Source organism: Lepidochelys kempii, chromosome 2 (genome assembly GCF_965140265.1).
Source record: "Lepidochelys kempii isolate rLepKem1 chromosome 2, rLepKem1.hap2, whole genome shotgun sequence".
NCBI classification, from domain to species: Eukaryota; Metazoa; Chordata; order Testudines; family Cheloniidae; genus Lepidochelys; species Lepidochelys kempii.
This window is the reverse complement of record NC_133257.1, coordinates 153487647-153508091: the sequence shown is the minus strand read 5'-3', so window position 1 is coordinate 153508091 and position 20445 is coordinate 153487647. Positions and strand designations below refer to the sequence as shown.

The 20445-nt window shown below is 40.5% G+C and overlaps 1 protein-coding gene across 2 annotated transcripts in view; it reads right to left on the bottom strand.

Moving 5' to 3' along the window:
* GABBR2 (gamma-aminobutyric acid type B receptor subunit 2) overlaps nucleotides 1-20445 on the bottom strand; it is an 842917-nt gene that overhangs the window by 413558 nt on the left and 408914 nt on the right. For both annotated transcript variants that reach the window (XM_073332465.1, XM_073332464.1), the window contains exons 6-7: nucleotides 18543-18734; nucleotides 15954-16190 (exon numbers count right to left, since the gene is read on the bottom strand). In XM_073332465.1, coding sequence (XP_073188566.1) covers nucleotides 15954-16190; nucleotides 18543-18734 — 429 coding nt within the window. The remainder of the gene's footprint in view (nucleotides 1-15953; nucleotides 16191-18542; nucleotides 18735-20445) is intronic.

Here is a 20445-nt window from a genome sequence, read left to right as displayed (position 1 = left end):
ATAGTGTTCAGTTGGGGAAAAAAAATTGACCATTTCTAACATTGGGTATCTTTCTCAGTAAAATAAATATTCATGTGCTACCCTGTGAAGCCATTTGTGTATTGCTTAGGCTGAAATATAACCTTCCAGTCTTCTATAGGCATAATTATACTTTCTAAAAAACATGTATGTAACCTCTGTGATACAGGAAAGCCAGAGAGCAGTAGTAGAGTGCTAGAGGGGAAATATATAAGCCCAAGGCTAATTAAAGTGTGGTTCCCTGTAGACTAGGGAGGGTGGCTACAGGTTAATTGGAGCACCTGCAGTCAATTAAGGCCCTGCCAGGAACCTAATAAAACCCCCCTGCTTCAGTCAGGGGGAAGGAGAGAGAGGACTGAAGTTTGGAGGTGTACTGTGAGACTTGAAATATCAGAGCACCAAAGTAAGGGAGACCCTGACTTAACAGGAGAGGGAGACTCCCTTCTCCAGTGTCTAAGGACTAAAGGTACCCCACCTAAGGGGGAAGAGGGTAAGATTGAGAGGGGCTGGTGCTCCGAGTAAGGAGCAAACCCAGACCCCTCCCCTGCTACCCTCTTCTACCACCTTCCTGGGCCACTAGTGGGGACCTCAGTGGCCCAAGAGCAGGGGCAAGGAGTGGCATCTAAGCCTCCCTGCCAAGAAAAGCACAGGACCCACCATACTAACATTGGCCATCTTGTCACACCTCTCATTCACTAGAAGGCTGTTCATTTAATGCACATAAAATATGACTCAGCCCACTGAGAATTACAGCTGCTTTATAGAAGGCATTCATAATTATCAGGTTTCCAGTGTTATATTTTGGACCAATTATATGCTATTTTCAGCATGTGTGAGAGTACAGTTAGCAATTTTATTTAAATTCCCTTGGATATAAATAATTTTTGCTCCAGTAGAATTCATCCAGTGCAACTTCCATGGATATGCAAAAGAAATGCTGTTGGGATGGCATGTTCTTAACCATCATGCAGTTTCCATTGCCTTGTATTTTGTTCTCCATTGCATTAGGGCCCCCAAAATTGCTCCTAATAATAAGGATCTATATAGATTTCCATACAGATCCCCTAACTGCTATTAACTCAATTTCATGATATTTCCTGTACTCCTTGCAGTAGGAAACCTTATTCAGTTGAGAACTGATCTTTCCTTTCTCTGCAAAGGATTGAAAAGCTACCTCACCACAAAATCTGTCCAGCGGTTTATTGCATCTCTACTGCTACATTGGTGAAGACAGTCTTAAATTCTCTCTGCAATGTCTTTAGAGGACTAATGTGTACAAAATAAAATTGTCCCAATCTCCACATAGTAGTCTCAATAAATTATTGCCATCAGCAAGATCTAATGATTCCTGGTATTTCATATATAACATATTAAATAATAACCACAGAATGTTATAGTATAAGTAGTATGATCAATGCCCAAACATACAGCTAATCTCTATATATATATATGCCTGACTTTGGCCAAGAAATGCCACCAGGGGCTGATGACTGATAAGAGGTAAATTTTAGACTGTATAAGAACACATGGAAATTTTGCAGCCCAAAAGTCAATAGTCAGGGTCCGTTTTTGAATAGGTCTTCAGGATTAAGTGATAAAGTTTGGGATAAACTATTCAATTTTTCAAGGAGTTAGGCAAGTGTGCTTCTCTAAAGAAGATATTTGCCAGTTTCATTTAGTAGTAGGAATAGATGTTCTTCTTTGGCATTAACCTGCTACTACATCTGTTTCACAGGCTGAGACTTCAATATTGTTTAGGGCTTCTTGAGCTGTGGTAAGTGATTGGGCAAATTAACTCAGGTGTGGTAGAGTGGATTATATGATTTGGTCAGGAATGAAGTTTTTTCTTTCTTTTTGTTCCATAGGTATTTGGCTAAACTTATCAGCAAAGTACACTGACAGCTCTTTCCAGCAACTGATATCTGGGTCCGTTGTCTGGGCTATGCAGGCTCACTTAATACACCAGTTCACTAAGCAGAATGGTTCTGCTGGCCATGATTCTGCTGTCTTGATTTAAGATAAATAGAAGGCTCTTATTGTGTCAATTATTGTACATAGACTCCTGTACATGAAGCTCAAGTTGGTGGCTGTGCTGGAGGAAGAGATTCTTGGATAGGAGGGGTAAATTGAGACCCTACTAAGAATTAGAGACGCTAAGGAGTTCCCAGACAACCAGGTTTGGGAAACACCAGTATCCCAGGTTCAAGGAAGAATGGAGCCAACAATAAAAGAATCATGAGAGGAAATTAGAAAGGAAGCTTGGCAGTTCATAACCACCAGACACAAGAGGTCACGGTGGCATTCTACACAGCTGGAGACAGATGAGAATAGGCAGACTGTGGCCATCAGAGAAAAGAGAAGCAGGAAGAATTCACACAGCTAGAAGTTTCAAATAGATACCAGGTCCTCAACATGGAAACTATGGAAGATCTCCCGCAAGATCCAGCAGGTCCAAGGGAATTGAGAGATTACAGGACCCGTCTAGATGGCAGCTTGGCCCAACCTGTAAGAAAATCAGGCTTACCTGCAAAGAGTTCTCCAACCATCCCAGGAAGACAGACAGTCCCTGTTGGAGATTCAGTACTCAGAAGAACATCCTACAAGGGACAGGCAGACTGCAGAATGGTGTGCTGCCTTTCCAGAGCCAAGACATGAGATGTCACTCTAAGATTGGACAGGCTTCTGAAGTAGACAGGTGAGGATCCATTGGTGATGGTTCATACCAACACAAATGACACAGCATTGCAGGATATCTCACAGATAGTAGCTGACTTCAGGGAACTCTGAAGTGTGCTGAAGAAGAAGAATGTCCAAGTCATCTTCTCTGAGATCCTTCCTGTCCCTCAAGCAAAAAGACAGAAGATTCTGGAGTGAATTGCTGGCTAGGTAAGTGATGTAGAGTGGAGGGCTTGGTATTGTGGAACATTGTTCCACCTTCTATGTGGAGTGGGGGCTGTATAGTTTGGATGGCTTCCATTCAGTAGAAGAGGGACCAATCTCCTCAGGGACAGGCTGGCTAGAGTAGTCAGAAGGGGGTTAAACTAATAGCAAAAAGGGAGTGTGAAGAGAGGGAAAATGAGTATTCAATTAGCACAACATTGAGATTTGAGAAAAAAATTAGTCAAGGATCCAGAGGAAGAAATTCTTGGATTGCCTAGACACCAATCCTAGGAGCCTGGGTAATAAACAAGAGGAACTGAAATTGCTCATTTAAGAATGTAAATTGAATTTAGTTGGTATTGCTGAAACCTGGTGGGATGATTTGCATGACTGGAATGTTAAAATCAATGGTAACCTATTTAGGAAGGATTGGTGGGCAAAAGGGGAGGGTAGTGGCACTTTATGTCAAAAGTGGCATTACCTGTTTCTGAGTCATTGATTACTCAGAAGGCAATGATTCTAAATGCTTATGGATCCTAACATATACAGCTCAAAATGGGGTATTAATTGGTGTCTGCCACAGACCACTAAACACCACTAGGGAACAGGATGAGTGCTTCCTTACACTTCTACAATGTGTAGGAAAAAAGCTGGTGATCATGGGTGATGCATCCTGGAGGTCTCATGCTGCCACTACTAAAACATTCTTAGAATTTCTAAACATCATAGATGACAATTTCCTAATTCAAAAATAGTTGCAACCAACAAGGGAGAATTTTATATTAGACCTTGTCCCAACAGATAAAGAGGAACTGATCACAGAACTAAAAATAGATGGTAGCTTAGGTACAAGTGATCATTACTTGAACACATTTATAATGTGCAAGCAGAATAAAATCAAGACCAGTAATGTATAGATGTGGTACTGTAATAGGGCCAATTTCACAAAGCTGAAAACAATTATGAGCTAAATCAGCTGGAAGGAAGAATTTAATTAGAAAGTGTGAATGATCATTTGGAATCAGTTAAGAACACCTTAGCAGAAGCCCCAAAAGCCACAGTCCCACAATTGAGGAAGAAGGCTGTAGCGGTTAAAAAAAACTGACTTGGTTCAGAGGGAAATGAAGGCAGCTGTAAAAAATAAAATAAAATATATAACTAATGGAAGAAAGAGAAAATTGATAGTAATGAATTATAGGAAATTGATCTGGGAAGCCAACAGACACCAGGAGAATTCTATGGCCAGCGGAGTTAAGGACAATGAAGCATTTTAAAAAATATATATTTAGGAAAAAAAAGAATCCCGACACTGGTATTAGTCCATTACAAGATGGAAATGGTAGAATTATCAATAATAATGTATAAAAGGCAGATGTGTTCAATAAATATTTCCATTCTGTATTTAGGAAAAAAACCAGATGATACAGCCTCATCATATGGTTACAATACTATTTCCATGCTAGTACTATCTCTGGAAAATGTTAAGCTGAACCCACGAAAGGTGGACATTTTTAAGTCAGCAGGTCCAGTTAGCTTGCATCCAAGCATTTTAAAAGGCCTGGCTGAGGAGATCACTGGACTGTTCATGCTGATTTTCAATAAATCTTAGAGCACTGAGGAAACTCCAGAAGAAAACTAATATTGTGCTATTTTTTTTTAAAGAGTAGACAGAATGACCGAGGTAATTATAGGCCTGTCAGCCTGACGTCTATCTCAAGCAAGATAATGGAGTGGCTGATATGGGACTTGATTGATCAAGAACTAAAGGAGGGTAATGTAATGCAAATAAACATGGCTTTGAGGAAAATAGATCCTGTCAACTAACTTGATATCTGTTTTAAAAATATTTTTTTAAAATGAGATTACAGTGTTGACGTAATGTATTGTACTTCTGTAGGGCATCTGACACGATATTATACGACATTTTGCTTAAACTCGGACGATATCAAATTAAGATGGCACACATTAAACAGATTAAAAACTGATTAACTGGTTGACTGATAGGTCTCAAATTGTAACTGTAAACAGGGAATCCTAATTGTTTCCAAGTGGGGCCCTGCAGAGGGTCTTGGCCCTATGCTATTTAACATTTTTATTAATGACCTGGAAAAAAACAATTATCACTTATAACATTTTCAGATGACACAAAAATTGGGGAGTGGTAAATAATGAAGAAGACTGGTCATGGATTCAGAGAGAGCTGGGTTGCTTGGTAAACTGGGGTCAAGCAGACAATACGAGTTTTAATAAGGCTAAATGTATACTTCTAGGAAGAAAGAAAGTAGGCCGTACTTAGAGGATGAGGGGCTCTATCCTGGGAAACAATGACTCTGAAAAAGATTTGAGCATCATGGTGGATAATCAGCTGACATGAGCTCCCAGCATGATGATGTGGCAAAAACAGCTAATACGATCCTGGGATGCATAAACAGGGAAATTTTGAGTAGGAGAGGTTATTTTACCTCTATTTGGCATTGGTGTGACCTCTGCTGAAATAATCTGTCCAGTTCTGTGGCCCACAGTTCAAGAAGGATGTTGATACATTGGGGAGGATTCATAGAAGAAACACGAGAACAATCAAAGGATTAGAAAACTTGCCTTATAGTAAATAATTCAAGGAGTTCAGTCTATTTATCCTGAAAAAGAGAAGGTTAATAGGTGACTTGATTACAGTCTGTAGGTACCTACATGGGGAACAAATAAGTAACAATGGGCTCTTCAATCTATCATTGAAAGGTATAACACAATCCAATGGCTAGAAGTTTAAGCTATATAAATTCTGGCTGGAGATAAGCGTACATTTTTAATGGAGAGAGTAGTTTATAATTGGAATAATTTACCAAGCATTGTGGTGGATTCTCCATCACTGCCAATTTTTAAATAAAGAATGGATGTTTTTCTAAAAGAATGGTCTAGGAATTATTTGGGGCAAGTTCTGTGGCCTGTGTTATACAGGATGTCAGATTAGATGATCATAATGATCCCTTCTGGCATTAAAATCTAGGGATTTATTAATCCAGATGTCATAGGGCAATCCCACCTGCTGCCCTCAGATGGCAGGCCGCAGCATAACAATCACTGCTGCCTCAGTTTTCCCTTTTGGAATCCCCATAACTCCATGCGAGTTTATCTTCTGGTCCATCAACAGGATGCATTACCAGAACATAGTTCAAAATAGTCCATAACAAAAATCTCACACATGTAGTCCATTGTTTACTGCAGTGCAAGCTGTCATTAAAATTCAAGACATATTGTCCCTTAATGCTCCACATATCTCACACACACCAGTGCTTTCAACTGCATCGGGACTCTGTCAGTCCTCTCCTCTCCTTGTATGAGGACTGCTACCCCAACCCTTCCAGCTGAAGTGTAATGCCACTCATCCCAGCAAGAAACTTCACAGCCTCTCTGCTGGGAGCATCCCTGCCAAGGGAGCATCCCTCTCTTCCCCAGCCCACTCATGTTTTCTCTGGATCCAGGTGTCTGGCCCTGAAGATATCAGCTGGTAAGCTCCACCACTGCTCCCCTGCCTCCAGACCTCTCCAGCCCTTGGCTCTGGCTCTCTGGTTTAGAGCCAGGGGACAGCTCTCCCTGCTGCTGCTCCTCCTGCGTTCAGCCCTCTGTCTCGCTGTCCTGTTGACACCAGCCAGCAAACCTCTTTTGCTGCTCTCCTGCCTTCTCCGAGGAACCACTGGTTCTGCTTCTTTCTGGGACTCCTCCAATCCCCTGGTCTCTATCACCTCTAATTTACCCTCCCTTCCTGACTGAACCAATCTGCTCTGACTCACTCAGACTCCCTGTCACTCTAGTCTCCACTGATCTACTTACTGGCTCTATCTGTATCTCACTGAAGTGTCTCCCCAGAGATTCTCCCGAGTCCTTCATAGCTCCCAATAACTTGGTCCGTCTCTTTCTCCTACTGAGACTCTACATAGAGTCTCCCTGGTCCTTTATAGCTCACAGGTGCTGTCCTGCCCTCTTAACTGGCCACACAGGAGCACCTGTTCTGGCACAGGGGACCTGGACTGGCTTCATTTACAGGGGCCAGCTATCCTGACACAACAGGACAGTTACAATGTCAAAGAAATTGGAAGAGAAATATCTACTTGGGAAATATAGGAAAACAGTGCTAAAGCTCTTTCAAGAGAATAAAGTATATCTCTAATTTACATAGAAACATAATAGCTCCCTGTTATAAACATACAGCTAAGGGTAGCCTAGAATTCCTCCTTACCTGTAAGGGGTTAAGAAGCTCAGATAACCAGGTTAGCACCTGACCAACAGGACCAATGGGGAAAGAAGATACTTTCAAATCTTGCGGGGGGGGGGGTGGTTTTTTTGTGCTCTTTGTTTGTGTGTATGTTCTCTCTTGGGACTGAGAGGGGCCAGACAAAAATCCATCTTCTCCAACCCATCCTAATCCAAGTCTCCAATACTGCAACCAGAATAAGTAAACCAGGCAAGGCGGATTAATTTCTTTTGTTTTGCTTGTGAATTTTCCCTGTGCTAAAAGGGAGGTTTATTCCTGTTTTCTGTAACTTGAATTTTCCCTGTGCTAAGAGGGAGGTTTATTCCTGTTTTCTGTAACTTTAAGGTTTTGCCCAGAGGGAAATCCTCTGTGTTTTGAATCTAAATACCCTGTAAAGTATTACCATCCTGATTTTACAGAGGTGATTCTTTTACGTTTTCTTTAGATAAAATCCTTCTTTTAAGAACCTGACTGATTTTTCCATTGTTCCAAAACCCAGGGGTTTGGGTCTTTGATCATTTTGTAACCAATTGGTTAGGATATTATTCTCAAGCCTCCCCAGGAAAGGGGGTGTAAGGGCTTGGGGGGGATTGCTGGGGGAAGAGGAACTCCAAGTGGTCCTTTTCCCTGGTTCTTTGTCAAATTACTTGGTGGTGGCAGCATTACTTAAACCCAAGGTGCAAGGGAAAATTTGTGCCTGGGGAGTTTTTAACCTAAGCTGGTAGAAATAAGCTTAGGGGGTCTTTCATGCAGGTCCCCATGTCTGTACCCTAGAGTTCAGAGTGGGGAGGGAACCCTGACATGGTGGCAGAGTGGTGGGGTAATTTTTGAACCAAAAGCACAGCAGGATTTTAAAAGGACAAATTTTTCTTTCCTTTTGGCTGCTTGGAAACAGGTTTTTGCTGAGAGCAGTTAGAGGGTTAGAGAGCAGTTAGAGGTTTTTTTTTCTCTGCAGAGGGGTCAAGTTACAGTAGCAAAGGAATTCACAAGCTGGGTTGTTTTTTTAATTTCTAACTCTCAGGTAGAGCTAGGTTAAACACTGAAAGGCTAGGATGACAAAGTGGCGTCCAAAAAAACCTGGATTTAGCCAAACTGAGAGCACAAGAGAAAGAAAAGGAACATAAGAAACTGATCAAATTAAAACAACTCGAAAAAAAAGCTGCTAAAAGAAAACACCAAAAATCTGCCCACAAGAGAGCTGTGAAGGCAAAGAAAGCTGCCCACAAAAAAGCAGCTATGGAGGACCAGAAGCATGAACTGGCTGTTATGAAGTTAAAAAGACAAAATCTTTCAGCTGCTGGCTCCACTTCCCCAAAAATCCACAAATGGGAGCAACTATGTCCACAGTATGATAAATCCAGTGATATTGCTGAATATTTCCTTACCTTTAAAAGATTATGCACACTCCATGCAATTCCTAATGATCACAAAATGACCACATTGGTAGCAAAATTGACTGGCAGAGCTCTGGACATATTCAATAATATGCCCATTAGAATAATGTGTCAGATTCGAGGTCTTGTTCCTTATCTACAAGACACTCAATAGTCTTCCTCCAGGACACCTGAAGGTGAAAGATGAGAACTGCATTTGACAGCTCTGCTCTTCTAGCAAAATGGAACTGTCCACTGCAAAGGTAAGGCTTGTCTGTGGAGGTGACAAAGTTTTTGCAGGGGCCAGGAAAAGATTTTGGTATGAAAATGAAAAACCATCGTAGACCCCACCATCTTCTGTTCCAAGTGTAGTGTGCACTTCTTCAATCATTTTTATATTTTGCTATGTAAACACACATCATTGTTCATACCATATATTGTATTAAAATAATTCCCTACATAATTTTCCCCTGGGGAGAGGAAGAAAGAACAAGCAGATGTTAGTCATGTTGCTTAATGCATTACTGGAGGACATTCAGATACTATAGAGATCAACACTACATAAGAGCCTGAGTAGAACAGAGTAGTCTCCTTACATAGAAAAGATGTAAACTCTCAGGTATCAATTTTCCACTCAGCTCAGACAGAGTGGGAAAGTTGGACTGTAGAGAGCCAGTAGCAGCTCCCTACTCCAAAACCGCCAAGCCCCAGTGCAAGTTAGCAATGCAAAGGTTTATCATTACAAAATTTACTAGTAGACATTCATACTGTTATGTCCTCATATTACTACTTTACATTTGCAGAAGGAACACAGGCTTTTCAAATACCAAATGCAATCCTTTGTTCCATGTAGCATGGCATTCTTGTCATACCTGATGCTTCATTAGAAGATTAACTTCACTGCCTTTGTATGGGACACATGTGTAATGTATATGAATTGGGTAGCATCCCTTTAAATACTTTGTGAGCCTCTGATGGTGCTCACTGTCCTGTGTTTCAAAAATCCCCAGTACCCTGCCAGAGCAGCAATGTATATACCTAACTCAGTCTCACATTTTGTATATTAGTTAGAAAACACATTTTTTTTACCCTACTATGCCCATGTAGTTCTTTTATATTATGATTGTTGTGTAAAGAACAAAAGACACAACTACAGAGAAGTCCTCAGCAGGCACAGAACTACCATTGCTAAGTCCTTCATCCCCCCTCCCCCCCCACTCCCCTGCCAGCCTCCTCCAAAATGCAGGCCAACTCTGGATCAGAGCTGGCTGGAAAACAACAATTCTGTTTAGTGAAAAAGTTTGAGATTTCAGAATTTGTTTTCATTCTGCATCAGAACAAAATTGAGACCTTTCAAAAAATGTTCACAAAACCCTTAAGAGAAGAATAGCATGGTAAGGCAAGGTAAGGGCATGAAGTTGGGAAATGAAAGACACAGGTTTACATCTGTTCTCCGAATCAGACAGAGTAGGAACCTGAAGCTGCGTGTCCCATCTCCAAGGTGAGACTAGTGCCCTCACCACCAGGCTAAAGAGTCAGTCTCTTTGTCTCTCAGAATATTTATTTATACAAAGTGAAATAGCTGCAAGAGGTGGGATTCCCTCAATCTCTCCTGAGGGAGCTGTTCTGCTATGTATAAATAAACACATATTCATTGGGCTAGACAGAGAAAGAGAGAGAAAGAGAGAGTCTATAGCTTGGTGGTTAGGGCACTCAGTTGGGTCACCCACATCCCAGGTGAGTGCCCTAACCCCTGGGTATTGGCTATTCTGGGGTCAGCAGGGATCTCTCTCACACACACACCCACACCACACAAGAAACCTTCCTGAAGAAACAGCAATTTTTCAAGGGGGGCCCCCAGGAGGTATCAAAAGTTTTTCAACCAGCTTTAGAAATGATAGAGAGGAGGAGTGGCCAAAGTATGCTATGCTGTGGCTTTGCTCAGCAGGTGAATGGTGCTTTGGGGGCCATGAACAGCTGACTCAGCTTAGAGGAGCCCCTAGACATACTCTAACCTATGCTTGGGCTGAGCCAGGCAGAGATGAAGAGTTGTAACTATTTCCCTGATGGTCTCCCACTTTGCATCACCAAGTATAAATTCAATGAAGCAGAGAATCTGCCCCAAAGATCCACAAACTGCTAACAGGGTCTTCTTCTTCCAATGTATTGAGAACCAGATCACCTGTGGGAAGGACATGTTAAACTCAGAGTTTATATTTCAGAGAGGAAACAAGCATCATAGTTCTTGGTTTTGCTCTTTTTGCAAGACCCCTTCTATCATGTCCCTCTTTCACTGTCACTCATGACCTAAGGCTATGTCTACACTGCGGACCTTACAGTGGCCCAGCTGTACCAATGCAGCTGCATTGCTGTAAGGTCTCCTGTGTAGCTGCTCTGTGTAAACCACCCCCAATGAGCAGCAGTAGCTATGTTGGCAGGAGAATGTCTTCAACTGACATAGCGCTGTCCACATCACCGCTTTTGTAGGTGAAACTTTACGTCAGTCAGGGGTGTCTTTTTCACACCACTGACCGACAAAAGCCTAACATTGGTCAGTTAGTATAATGGGATATCATTAGCACTCTATTTAATAGATAGATCAAGTTATTTTCTTCCATTTCAAGATCTAGAATCCCACGATTACTGCTATATTGGAATCTTTTTCTATGGCAGTTTGATATACTACTGATAAAAACCTGGATTAAACAAAAATGTACATTTTATATGTAACAAAAGATAACATTAAGGTTGTTGATCAAAATATCAGACTAAAAAGTACCTTGGCCTCTAACTGATAGTTTTAGTTGGTATTGCCTTAGGGAATAGGTGCTGTTTTGATAAAAATAATAACTTAATTATACTATACAAATTGCCCTGACCAAGGTACTCATCACATTGAACAATAATTTAACATACTACAAAAACATTAGAAAACAACAATATTAATCATAGGGGGATAAGACATAATTAATACAAAAATCACATCAATACTCAACCTGGCTGATGATGAAACATTGTCCCTTTCCCCTCTCAAAGAAACGTAGTTCATAGATGAGTTTTCACTTTCTCATGTCTCCTCTGAGAATAGTTTAAAAATTAAAATGTCATGCTTCTTCATCTCAGATTAAATACTTTCCCTTCACAGCCAAGACTGTGGTAATAAAATCTATCGTTTTTACCATGATGGGCTGTCAAGATTAAACGAGAGGTGGACATAGAAAAGAGGGAAAGAAAAAACAAAGGACCTGATATTTGCTTTGTGATCTAACCCTTAGTAAGGAGCACTGCCCTAGGAGCATCCCAGGAGGGAAAATGCAACTCAGGGAACCACAGTCTCATTCCAGGTCACCTTGCTGCTCTGGAGAGGTGCAGGGTGACCAGGTGAAACAGGGCTACATTGCAGGATCCCTGACACGACAGCGTAGCTATGCCACCAGGTGTTTTGGGGGGAGATAGAGCTCCACCCACTCAAAGGGGAGAGCTATTGAGTATCAGTTATGCAGAGTTGAAGTCTACTCCCTTGTGCTGGTGACAGGATGGGTCCTAATCTGCTCCTGAGGTATTGAGAAAATGCTCAGTTACGAGAACTTTTATATTTGTGTCATAGGCTCATAGAATTGAGACATCTCTGTGCATCGCACATGTTGATCTGTCTCTCTGACATATCCTCCCAGATGTCTTTACCATCACCATCATGATTGCACCCCAACACCTGGCTGTTGCCTTGGACTCTCACTTCACTTCTGGATTCAGTATTGCCAACCCCAAGCATTCAAAAATTATGCCTGGCCTCCAAAATATCATGAGATTGACTTAAAATCATGAGATTTTAACATATAATAAATGTTGGGTTCTTTGCATTCATTTTCTGGCTTTTGAGCTTTTTAGTGATCATGTTTACAAGTTTTTCTCTATGAGTGCTAGAAACGTACCTACATTTTAAACAAAAATTGAGATAATTTAAAATTATAACTGGGTTCAAAAAAGGATTGGATAAGTTTATGGAGGATAGATCAATCAATGGCTATTGGCCAAGCTGGTCCAGAAAAGCAACCCCATATTCTGGGTGTTCCTGAGCCTCTGACAGCCAGATGCTGGGTCTGGACGATAAAATCACAAGAGTCAACAACAATGTGTGCCACACATCTAAGTCATGTCCACATCTTGCTGTTTTTTTCCGTTGTAACAACTCTGAGATCTGGCCTTTTCTATCAACTAAAATTCCCATCTAGGCTCTCGTGATTTCTTGTCTAGGCTCCTGCAATATTCTCTTCTCTGGTCTCCCTGACCCACATTGTCTATTAAAAATACAGCTGCTATGATCACCTTCCCGTACCAATTAAATCAACTTCCTCTTTGGATGCCTTGAATTCACCACATTAAATTCAAGCTTCTTGTCCTCATCTTTAAGGATGGTCCCTAGTCTGCCCCTCTCTATTTATTTCCCCCGTAAGTGCTCTTGTGCCATCTTCCTTGCTGACTCTTGTGCTTGAAGCACTTCCCCAAACTAATCCATGAAGCCATTACCCTCTTCTGCTTTAAATCCGTCATGCAACCGAACAGAGCCAGAGCTCCCACAACACTTTTGCAGGGGAGGGACAGGAAGTGAGACAACATGACCCCACAACCACCTCCCAATGGCAACACGTGGCCCCAGGAGCCTTTCATCTTTCAGGGAGTGAAACAGCAGCTTCCCCAACTCTGGGCTAAGTTGGGGAAGAGAGATCTAGGCTCTCCTCCAGATACCCCCTGGAAGCAGTACTTGTACCTTGTGGTCAATCGCTTTGCTGGATTAGCAGCTTTCTCCTACTATCACTTACCATTCCTAGTTCTACAGCTTAAGTGATAATAATCTGTGTTCCAATACAAGAGGTGCAGCATTCAAACCCTGCTAGTGATAGTTACAGTTGAATATCAAAGAATTTTTTTTTTAAAGTAAGGAATTATGTACAAATCCTTTGTTAAAAAGCACTATTTACATTTCAAAATCAAATTCTGGAAAGTTAAGAAATCCAGTTTACAGTTTTCTGTACAACATTCATTCAGTCCTTTTCTGCACATGTATTATGATACAATCTTTAATTAAATTATCACAAATTTTTTTCCATCAGACCCCTGCCTCACTCAGTGAACAAGAATGCGTAAGCGTCAGAATTAAATTTGCATTTAAAATTGTAAATTGTATCATATCCTAACATGAGTGTTTTTCTTTTATACTGCAGCCTAAACAATATTCCTTTAACAGTTTTATTGTAATATAAGTATTTCCAAAATGGTAATGCTACAATACTTAATGATGATATTAAATAAAACCAGTCCTGCCACTGACTGCTGGTGTGGGCAACTAGACACTTCCCCCAACACCATTTTTTGCCATATGTAATTACCCTTTGTTTACTTTACTTCAACATGTTTTGAATTCAAGTGACAGGTTAATATTTAATGTGATCAAAATGAACTTGTGCCCAGACTGTGACAGGTTGTTACGCAGTTTTCCAGGTAACCAGGGACCAGCCAAGGAGCCTTCCCAGCTTCTATGTGCTCTATTCAAAGCCACATGAAACTTGAAGTCCCTGTGTTCAGATAAGAGCAGGGACTGCTACCTCCATGCCACACCAGCAACCCATATTGTCCTAAAAGTCCCCATTCCATATCTACTCACTTAGCGTTCCAGGTGCTAATCAGCAAGCATGCTGCTTGCCCAGGCATGTGTAGTGGCAGGCTCTCTCCCCATGCATGTTGCGGAGCTCTGGAAGGCATTCATCCTGAATCAGAGTATCTCCCAGAGATCCCCCTGGACAGCTCTGTATCAACTCTAAATGGAGCTGTACTTTTAATGTACATCCGACAGTTTGCAAGACACGCTATTAAATGACTTCTCAAAATGTAAAGTCCATATTCTGATCTGATTTACACTCCTAAAAGCCTGAAGCCACTTCAATGAAATCAAAAGAGTTACTACAGATTTAAAGGGGAATAACTGAGAACAGAATTTGGCTGTAGATATATTGGGCTAGATCCTTGGTCCCACCAAAGATGCTTTTGTGCTGCTCCAATAATGTAAAGCAGCCTTAAAACTGGTTGAAATGGCTAGCTGGGGAAACTCCTGGGTGGTGAAGGATTGGTGTAGCTAGCACCACACCACTGTCTCCTGCCCCTTACCCCCACTTCTCAGCTACCCAGTGTAAAGCATGTAGTGGGGAAAAGAAAGTGTTACAAGAACATCCCAGAATTTCATCAATCTCTAGCTGCTAAAATGGCCACCTAGGGTCTATTGCAGCATGTACAGTTTACACACCCTTCGGGACACTCTGAGTTGTTCCTCAAGACTATATTGGTGCCTAGCAGCCCAAGGATCAAGGAGCCATGAGGTGGAATCAACTAACATCAAATGGCTAGTACTGAGCATTTTGCTTGTTATACTCACTAATTCTGTAATTCTAAAATAAATATATAATGTTTGTGTGGGACTGATTTTACAGATTAATGCTTTTGTTATCCTCTAGAAATTTAGGAATCTTTCTCTTAATAGTTGTTTCATTATTTTATAAGACAAGACATGAAAGTTAGCTTTTGGTAGTAACACTGCGCACAGACGCAGAGATGCAACTCAAGTTGAGTACTTCTCTTGCTGCTTTCCCATTTCCCCCACCAAGATCGACACTACATGTTCTTTTCTCCAATCTTCCACAAGCTCCCTGGTTTTCATTAGGTTTCCAATATGGTCAATAGATCAGTTAAGTCCATAAGCTACAAACTACTCAGTGCCAGAGTACCACTACTCACAAGTGAAGCAGCTTGCTGGACTTGGGCCTAAGTTCTTTGCTACTTCCCTTAATACCTCATGATGCATATCCTAACATACTGATGTGTATATGTTTGAATTTTCCAAAACATTGACGTATCTGCTCTTTATCAACACCTATTTCACCTTTGACTAGGAAGGGAAACAGAGGTATCATATATGAATCACACTCTGTACCACTCTAAGACACAACACCATATTTTCTATCAGAAGAAATTGGCACAAAACCAGAAGCACTTAAATGCTTATCTAGTTACATATCAAACATAGATAATGCATCATGGATCAGATTCTCAGTGCCAGATGCTTCATCTTTCTTTGGAGCAGTCCTCCTGGGGCCAGAGTGCTAACTCTACAGCCTGTATCTGACAGCAATGCAGCACAATGCTGCTACAGTGCACCAGGAGCCCAATTCAGCTAAGCACATTGCTTCCGTGCTCTGCTGAAGTTGTACAAAGAAGATCTGGCCCATGCACCATTCAGCAAGTAAGGAGAACAGAAACCTCCCAAAACACAGGAATTGCATATACACACCTCCCTTTATTTTTCAAACTATTTAAAAAATATAATCTGAATACTTTAGATACTGACTTAAAAATATAGTGAATAAGAGCAGGTTGGGCCTTACCGTTACACCAAAGAAGTTGGTTTCATTCATAGCATCCAGAAATATTTTGCCAAGTTTGTGGTTTGTGTAGTTAAAATCCTCGATTTTTTGGTGTTTGTTTGTAGTGTTGAGATATTTCATTGCCCGCTGCAGTGTTTTGGCAATCACCCATATTCCATCGTAGGCATAACCATGAAATTTACTGGACTGTCCATCTCCCCGTTTGTCATTATACTCCTTTTCATACTGCTGTGGAGTCTGTGGAGAAGGAAATAAAACTTCATGACATAGCTCAGGACTTCACAGAATCTTCATTACAAGTGTCCCACTGATATAGAAAAGATTTTTAAAGCAAGGGCTAGGAAAGAGTTAAAATCCCATGAGATCATGCATTCTTATTAATTTCAAGAGTGATGGTGGGAGATGGAGGAAAAGAGCCTGGAAAGAGATGAATATGTATTTCACAGACTGTATATGTAAGAAGCGCCCATTTTAAGTAATTTTACTTTCATCCATCAGTCTTCCATTCCAATGCATCCAGCATCTTGGGTTGCAAACTGGTGAGCCATAGAATTACCAAAGGGGAAGATTTTTCCAGATCTCTGTCACAGAGGTTTGGGTTTGCCCTGAAGTGAGGTTTTAAAACCTTATAATTTTTTCCTATGTAAGTGATTTTTTTTAAAAAATCACAAACTTGTCTAGGTTTTGTTGTTGTTATTGTTTTGTTTCAGAATCTTGCTAAGCTCTTGACCTCAGTAATGGCTTGTTGCAATGAGTTCCAGAATGGTAGCATTTTGCACTCAATCTGCACAGGTGTGAATGACTATATGAGGGCAAAGCAGTGGAGAATCAGGCCCATTTTTTCATGGGCTGGGACTTTATGCATTATATTTTATACAGGAACAAATACACACAACACATTCTAAGTGTTAAAAAGAACATCTCAAAAAGACAAAGAACCTTCAGAAATCATACACGTGGTTATGTGATAAGCTGGCATGCTGCATATTTATCTATCTAAAATCTGGAGCACATCCAATCCTGTGAGTCACAGAGAGCTAGTGAGGTTAACAATTTGCAGGATCAGGCTTTACCGAGTATAAATAATGTATACAGCTAAGGAAGTAGATAGCAAAAAAAGGTTTCTAATGATCTGTCTGCCCTGCATAGTATCTAGTATTGTGGATTGTAATTTGGGGATTTTGTATAAGGCTTGTGCATTACTGCCTTAAGGGCATGTATGTGTAACTGACTGCAGGGAAAATCCAAGAACAAAGACAACAGGGAAAGGGGTTTTATCTGTATATCACCCTGCAGAAGAGAAGAAATGATATCTTATGTGTTTTAAAATAGCATACTGGAGGGGGAGGATAATCATATTAGCTGCTATACAAGTACAAATAAGTAAATAATAAGGATGATAATTAAAAAGAAATGAACTGACATTGTTTGATCAGAATGTTAATGTACTTAACATTTTTCCAGTAAGCATTGATGTCAAAAAGTGACTCATGGAAAAACATGAGCACCTCTGATTAAAAAATTGTTTGGAAATCCCTCGTCAATTGCAATGGCAGCCTTAGTTCTAGGTCTAATAATAGGTTCTTCCTAGGGCACCCCATTGTAAGGGGCACCAAAAACATAGGATCTGGTTGCTCTCTGCGCCTTGCAGTTGCCTGTAGTAATAATGCTGTGCTCTACGCTCGGCATTGCCCTCTGAGGAAGGCTACTCCATAGCAGCACTTCTCTTCTGAGGCAAGCTACCTGCCTCTTAGCTGTGCTAGCAGCAGCAGCAGCGATTTCCACCTCATTTGGGCCCCTAGAAAATCTTTGGCCAGAAGATGGGGAGCGGGGAGGTGGAAATGAAATGAGTCATGGAAGAGGTAGAGAGAGACCTGGGAAAGGGGCAGGAAAGTGAGAGGATAACGTAGGAGGAAGTGGACCAGACAGGGAAATCTAAATGTGGGAGGAGGGAAGCAGAGAGATGGACATAAATTGGTGACAAAGGAGACTGGGAATAGTAGGTGAAACTTGGGGAAACCTAGGGAAGGATGTGGAGCACCCAGAGATTGGTTCTAGGAGCCCTCCCTGTGCTTCCTAGACATTCATCCCCAACATTGTGGGGCTGGAGGGGTGGGCCTGCTCCAAAGTTCCCAGCGCTGTTTAGAGTCTTTTCCAAGGGAAATGAAGCAGCAGGCCCTTAGGAAAGGTCTGCAAGATGATGAGGAAAGGGCTGGGGGCTTGAGGGAAAAGAGACAGTGTTTAGGGATCCACTCATAGACAGAGGGAGATAAAATGAGGGCAGGAGGAGAAAAGAGAATGAGGGTTACATAAAAACATGGCAGAAATAGAGGATTGTTGTGGAGACTCTGGTGTGAGAGATGAGGGACTGCTTAATGCTTGCTGTACTATGACTATTTCTGTTGGTAGTTATTAGTCCCTCTCTTTCCTGATCACCAAATTCACCCAAAGACACAAAATATTTAAAAAGCTACCCTACAATGTCTCTTTCTGCAATTATCAAATTTTTAAAATTTAACAGGTGAAGTAATATGTACATTAGGGGAATATTTTTGAATGTTAAAAAGTAGTTGAAAGAAAGATACTAACCCGTCCTGATATGGTCTTTATCACTTTTGAACTGAGAGGTTCAAAATCTACTCCAATGTAACCTTCCATGGCAGTAAGAAGGTTTTTGCTGAGACAGTGTGAAGAATTAATCCAAGATTCCCACCATGAACTTTCATACCACCCAGGAATGATCCACTGATATTTACTGCCATACATCTCCTCATCATAAGCCTACAATAATAATAATAAAAAAATCAGTAGACAATGAGTAGTTTACTGGTCAAAACACTTACAACAAACATCAGAAATAAAAGGTCTCCTGTTTAAGTTTTTACATAACGAATTTACTGCATAATTAAAGAATGCAAAAATATTTTAAATAACTTATTTTTTAACAGGACAGATTTCTTTTTTGTTTCCAAATTTATGTACATGAGGACAGCATTTTACAAAATAATAAGTCAAAAGCTGTTCAAAACCAGTTTAATTAGAAGAACAAAAAAGTACTTGGTATCTAAAGGGGGGAGGGTAAACAAGATTGAGGGAAGTAGAGCAATCCCATAAGAAATCCTCTATAAGGTGGCTTTCAACCTCAGTCTGAGAAGAGTGGAAATAGATGAGTATGTGTGCATATGCACAAACATGCATTGTTAGTGTGAAACAGCACATTAAACACCATCATTATATTATTTTTCTTTAGGTAAAGCACACTTGATTTCAATTAATGACATAGTATCAGAGCAGAATGTAACCTTCTGCTGCAACATTGACATTAAAGTCTTATCAACTGATAAAGAATCATCCAAAATTGAAACAAAAAGTAGGGAAAGAATATAACCAGAAAATCATCAGCCTGTAACCCAGAAGACAAAAATTCACGTTTCAAATGTTCATGTTGTGATCTGATAAAATAAGTAGAAGAGAAACATTAAGAGAAATATTAAAGAGAAATATTTGTTTTTTGAGAAGCATGAAGCAATGGTAAAGTTTGTGGCATAGCAAACAAATTTTGCAGAATTTCTCTTTTAAATAATAAACTATTTAATATTGAAATCTACTTTTCAAAACATTGAGCACAGCCCATTAAACCCACAGAGACAGGAAGTCTTACTTTAACTACACAAAACACACAGAACAGAGGTATCCACAATACTTTATTTTTCAGACATATATGGTAACATGCATGAAAATGTGTTCTCCATGCAGAAGAGGAATTTATTAGGGATGATAAAGGAATCCTGAACTTTTGTATTGTGAAGGAAAGTCTCTTTTATCTAGCATAAAATCTGCAAATCTTTCCTGAAGGTCCTCTCTCCTTGTCGCTGCTGGATGTCTTCCTGTAGACATTTCAGTTTCTTTCAAATAGTAATTTTCATGTTTCTTTGCTTCTTCACAAATATGTGGGATATTAGAGATGCAAGGCATGTAATGGAGCTAAAACAGATGCCCAAGTCTTTTAGAAGTATATGATAGAACCCTAAAACCCTTAAATGTAACAGACTTTCATAAAATCTGAAAAAGGAAGAGCTTCTTACAAATATTCATTTTTTCATCTGCATCAGCCTTATAGAGAACAGACTAGGAGCAGAAGAGAGAATTAGCCAGGATATGAATATGAGACATGCTGCTTACTCAGAATACAATCCTTATGAAAAATATTCCTAAGAGGATCTGAGGAAGGCCCTGGGGATACTTGAAGATGAGATGGAAATGTTAAAGCAAGAAATAGAAACATGGACAACTCCCAAATGAGGTTAATGACCAGGTGTAGGAGGAATGTTAGAGTTGGGTTTTATGCCTGCCTGGACTATTACACTGCATCCAACTCTCACAAATTTACAGCGAGCAAGGCAATTTTGTTTGCCCCAGCTGCAGGAACTCAGTTGAGATCAAGTTACACAAATTATGTATATAATGTGCTGCTTGATGGAGTGGAGGGCCT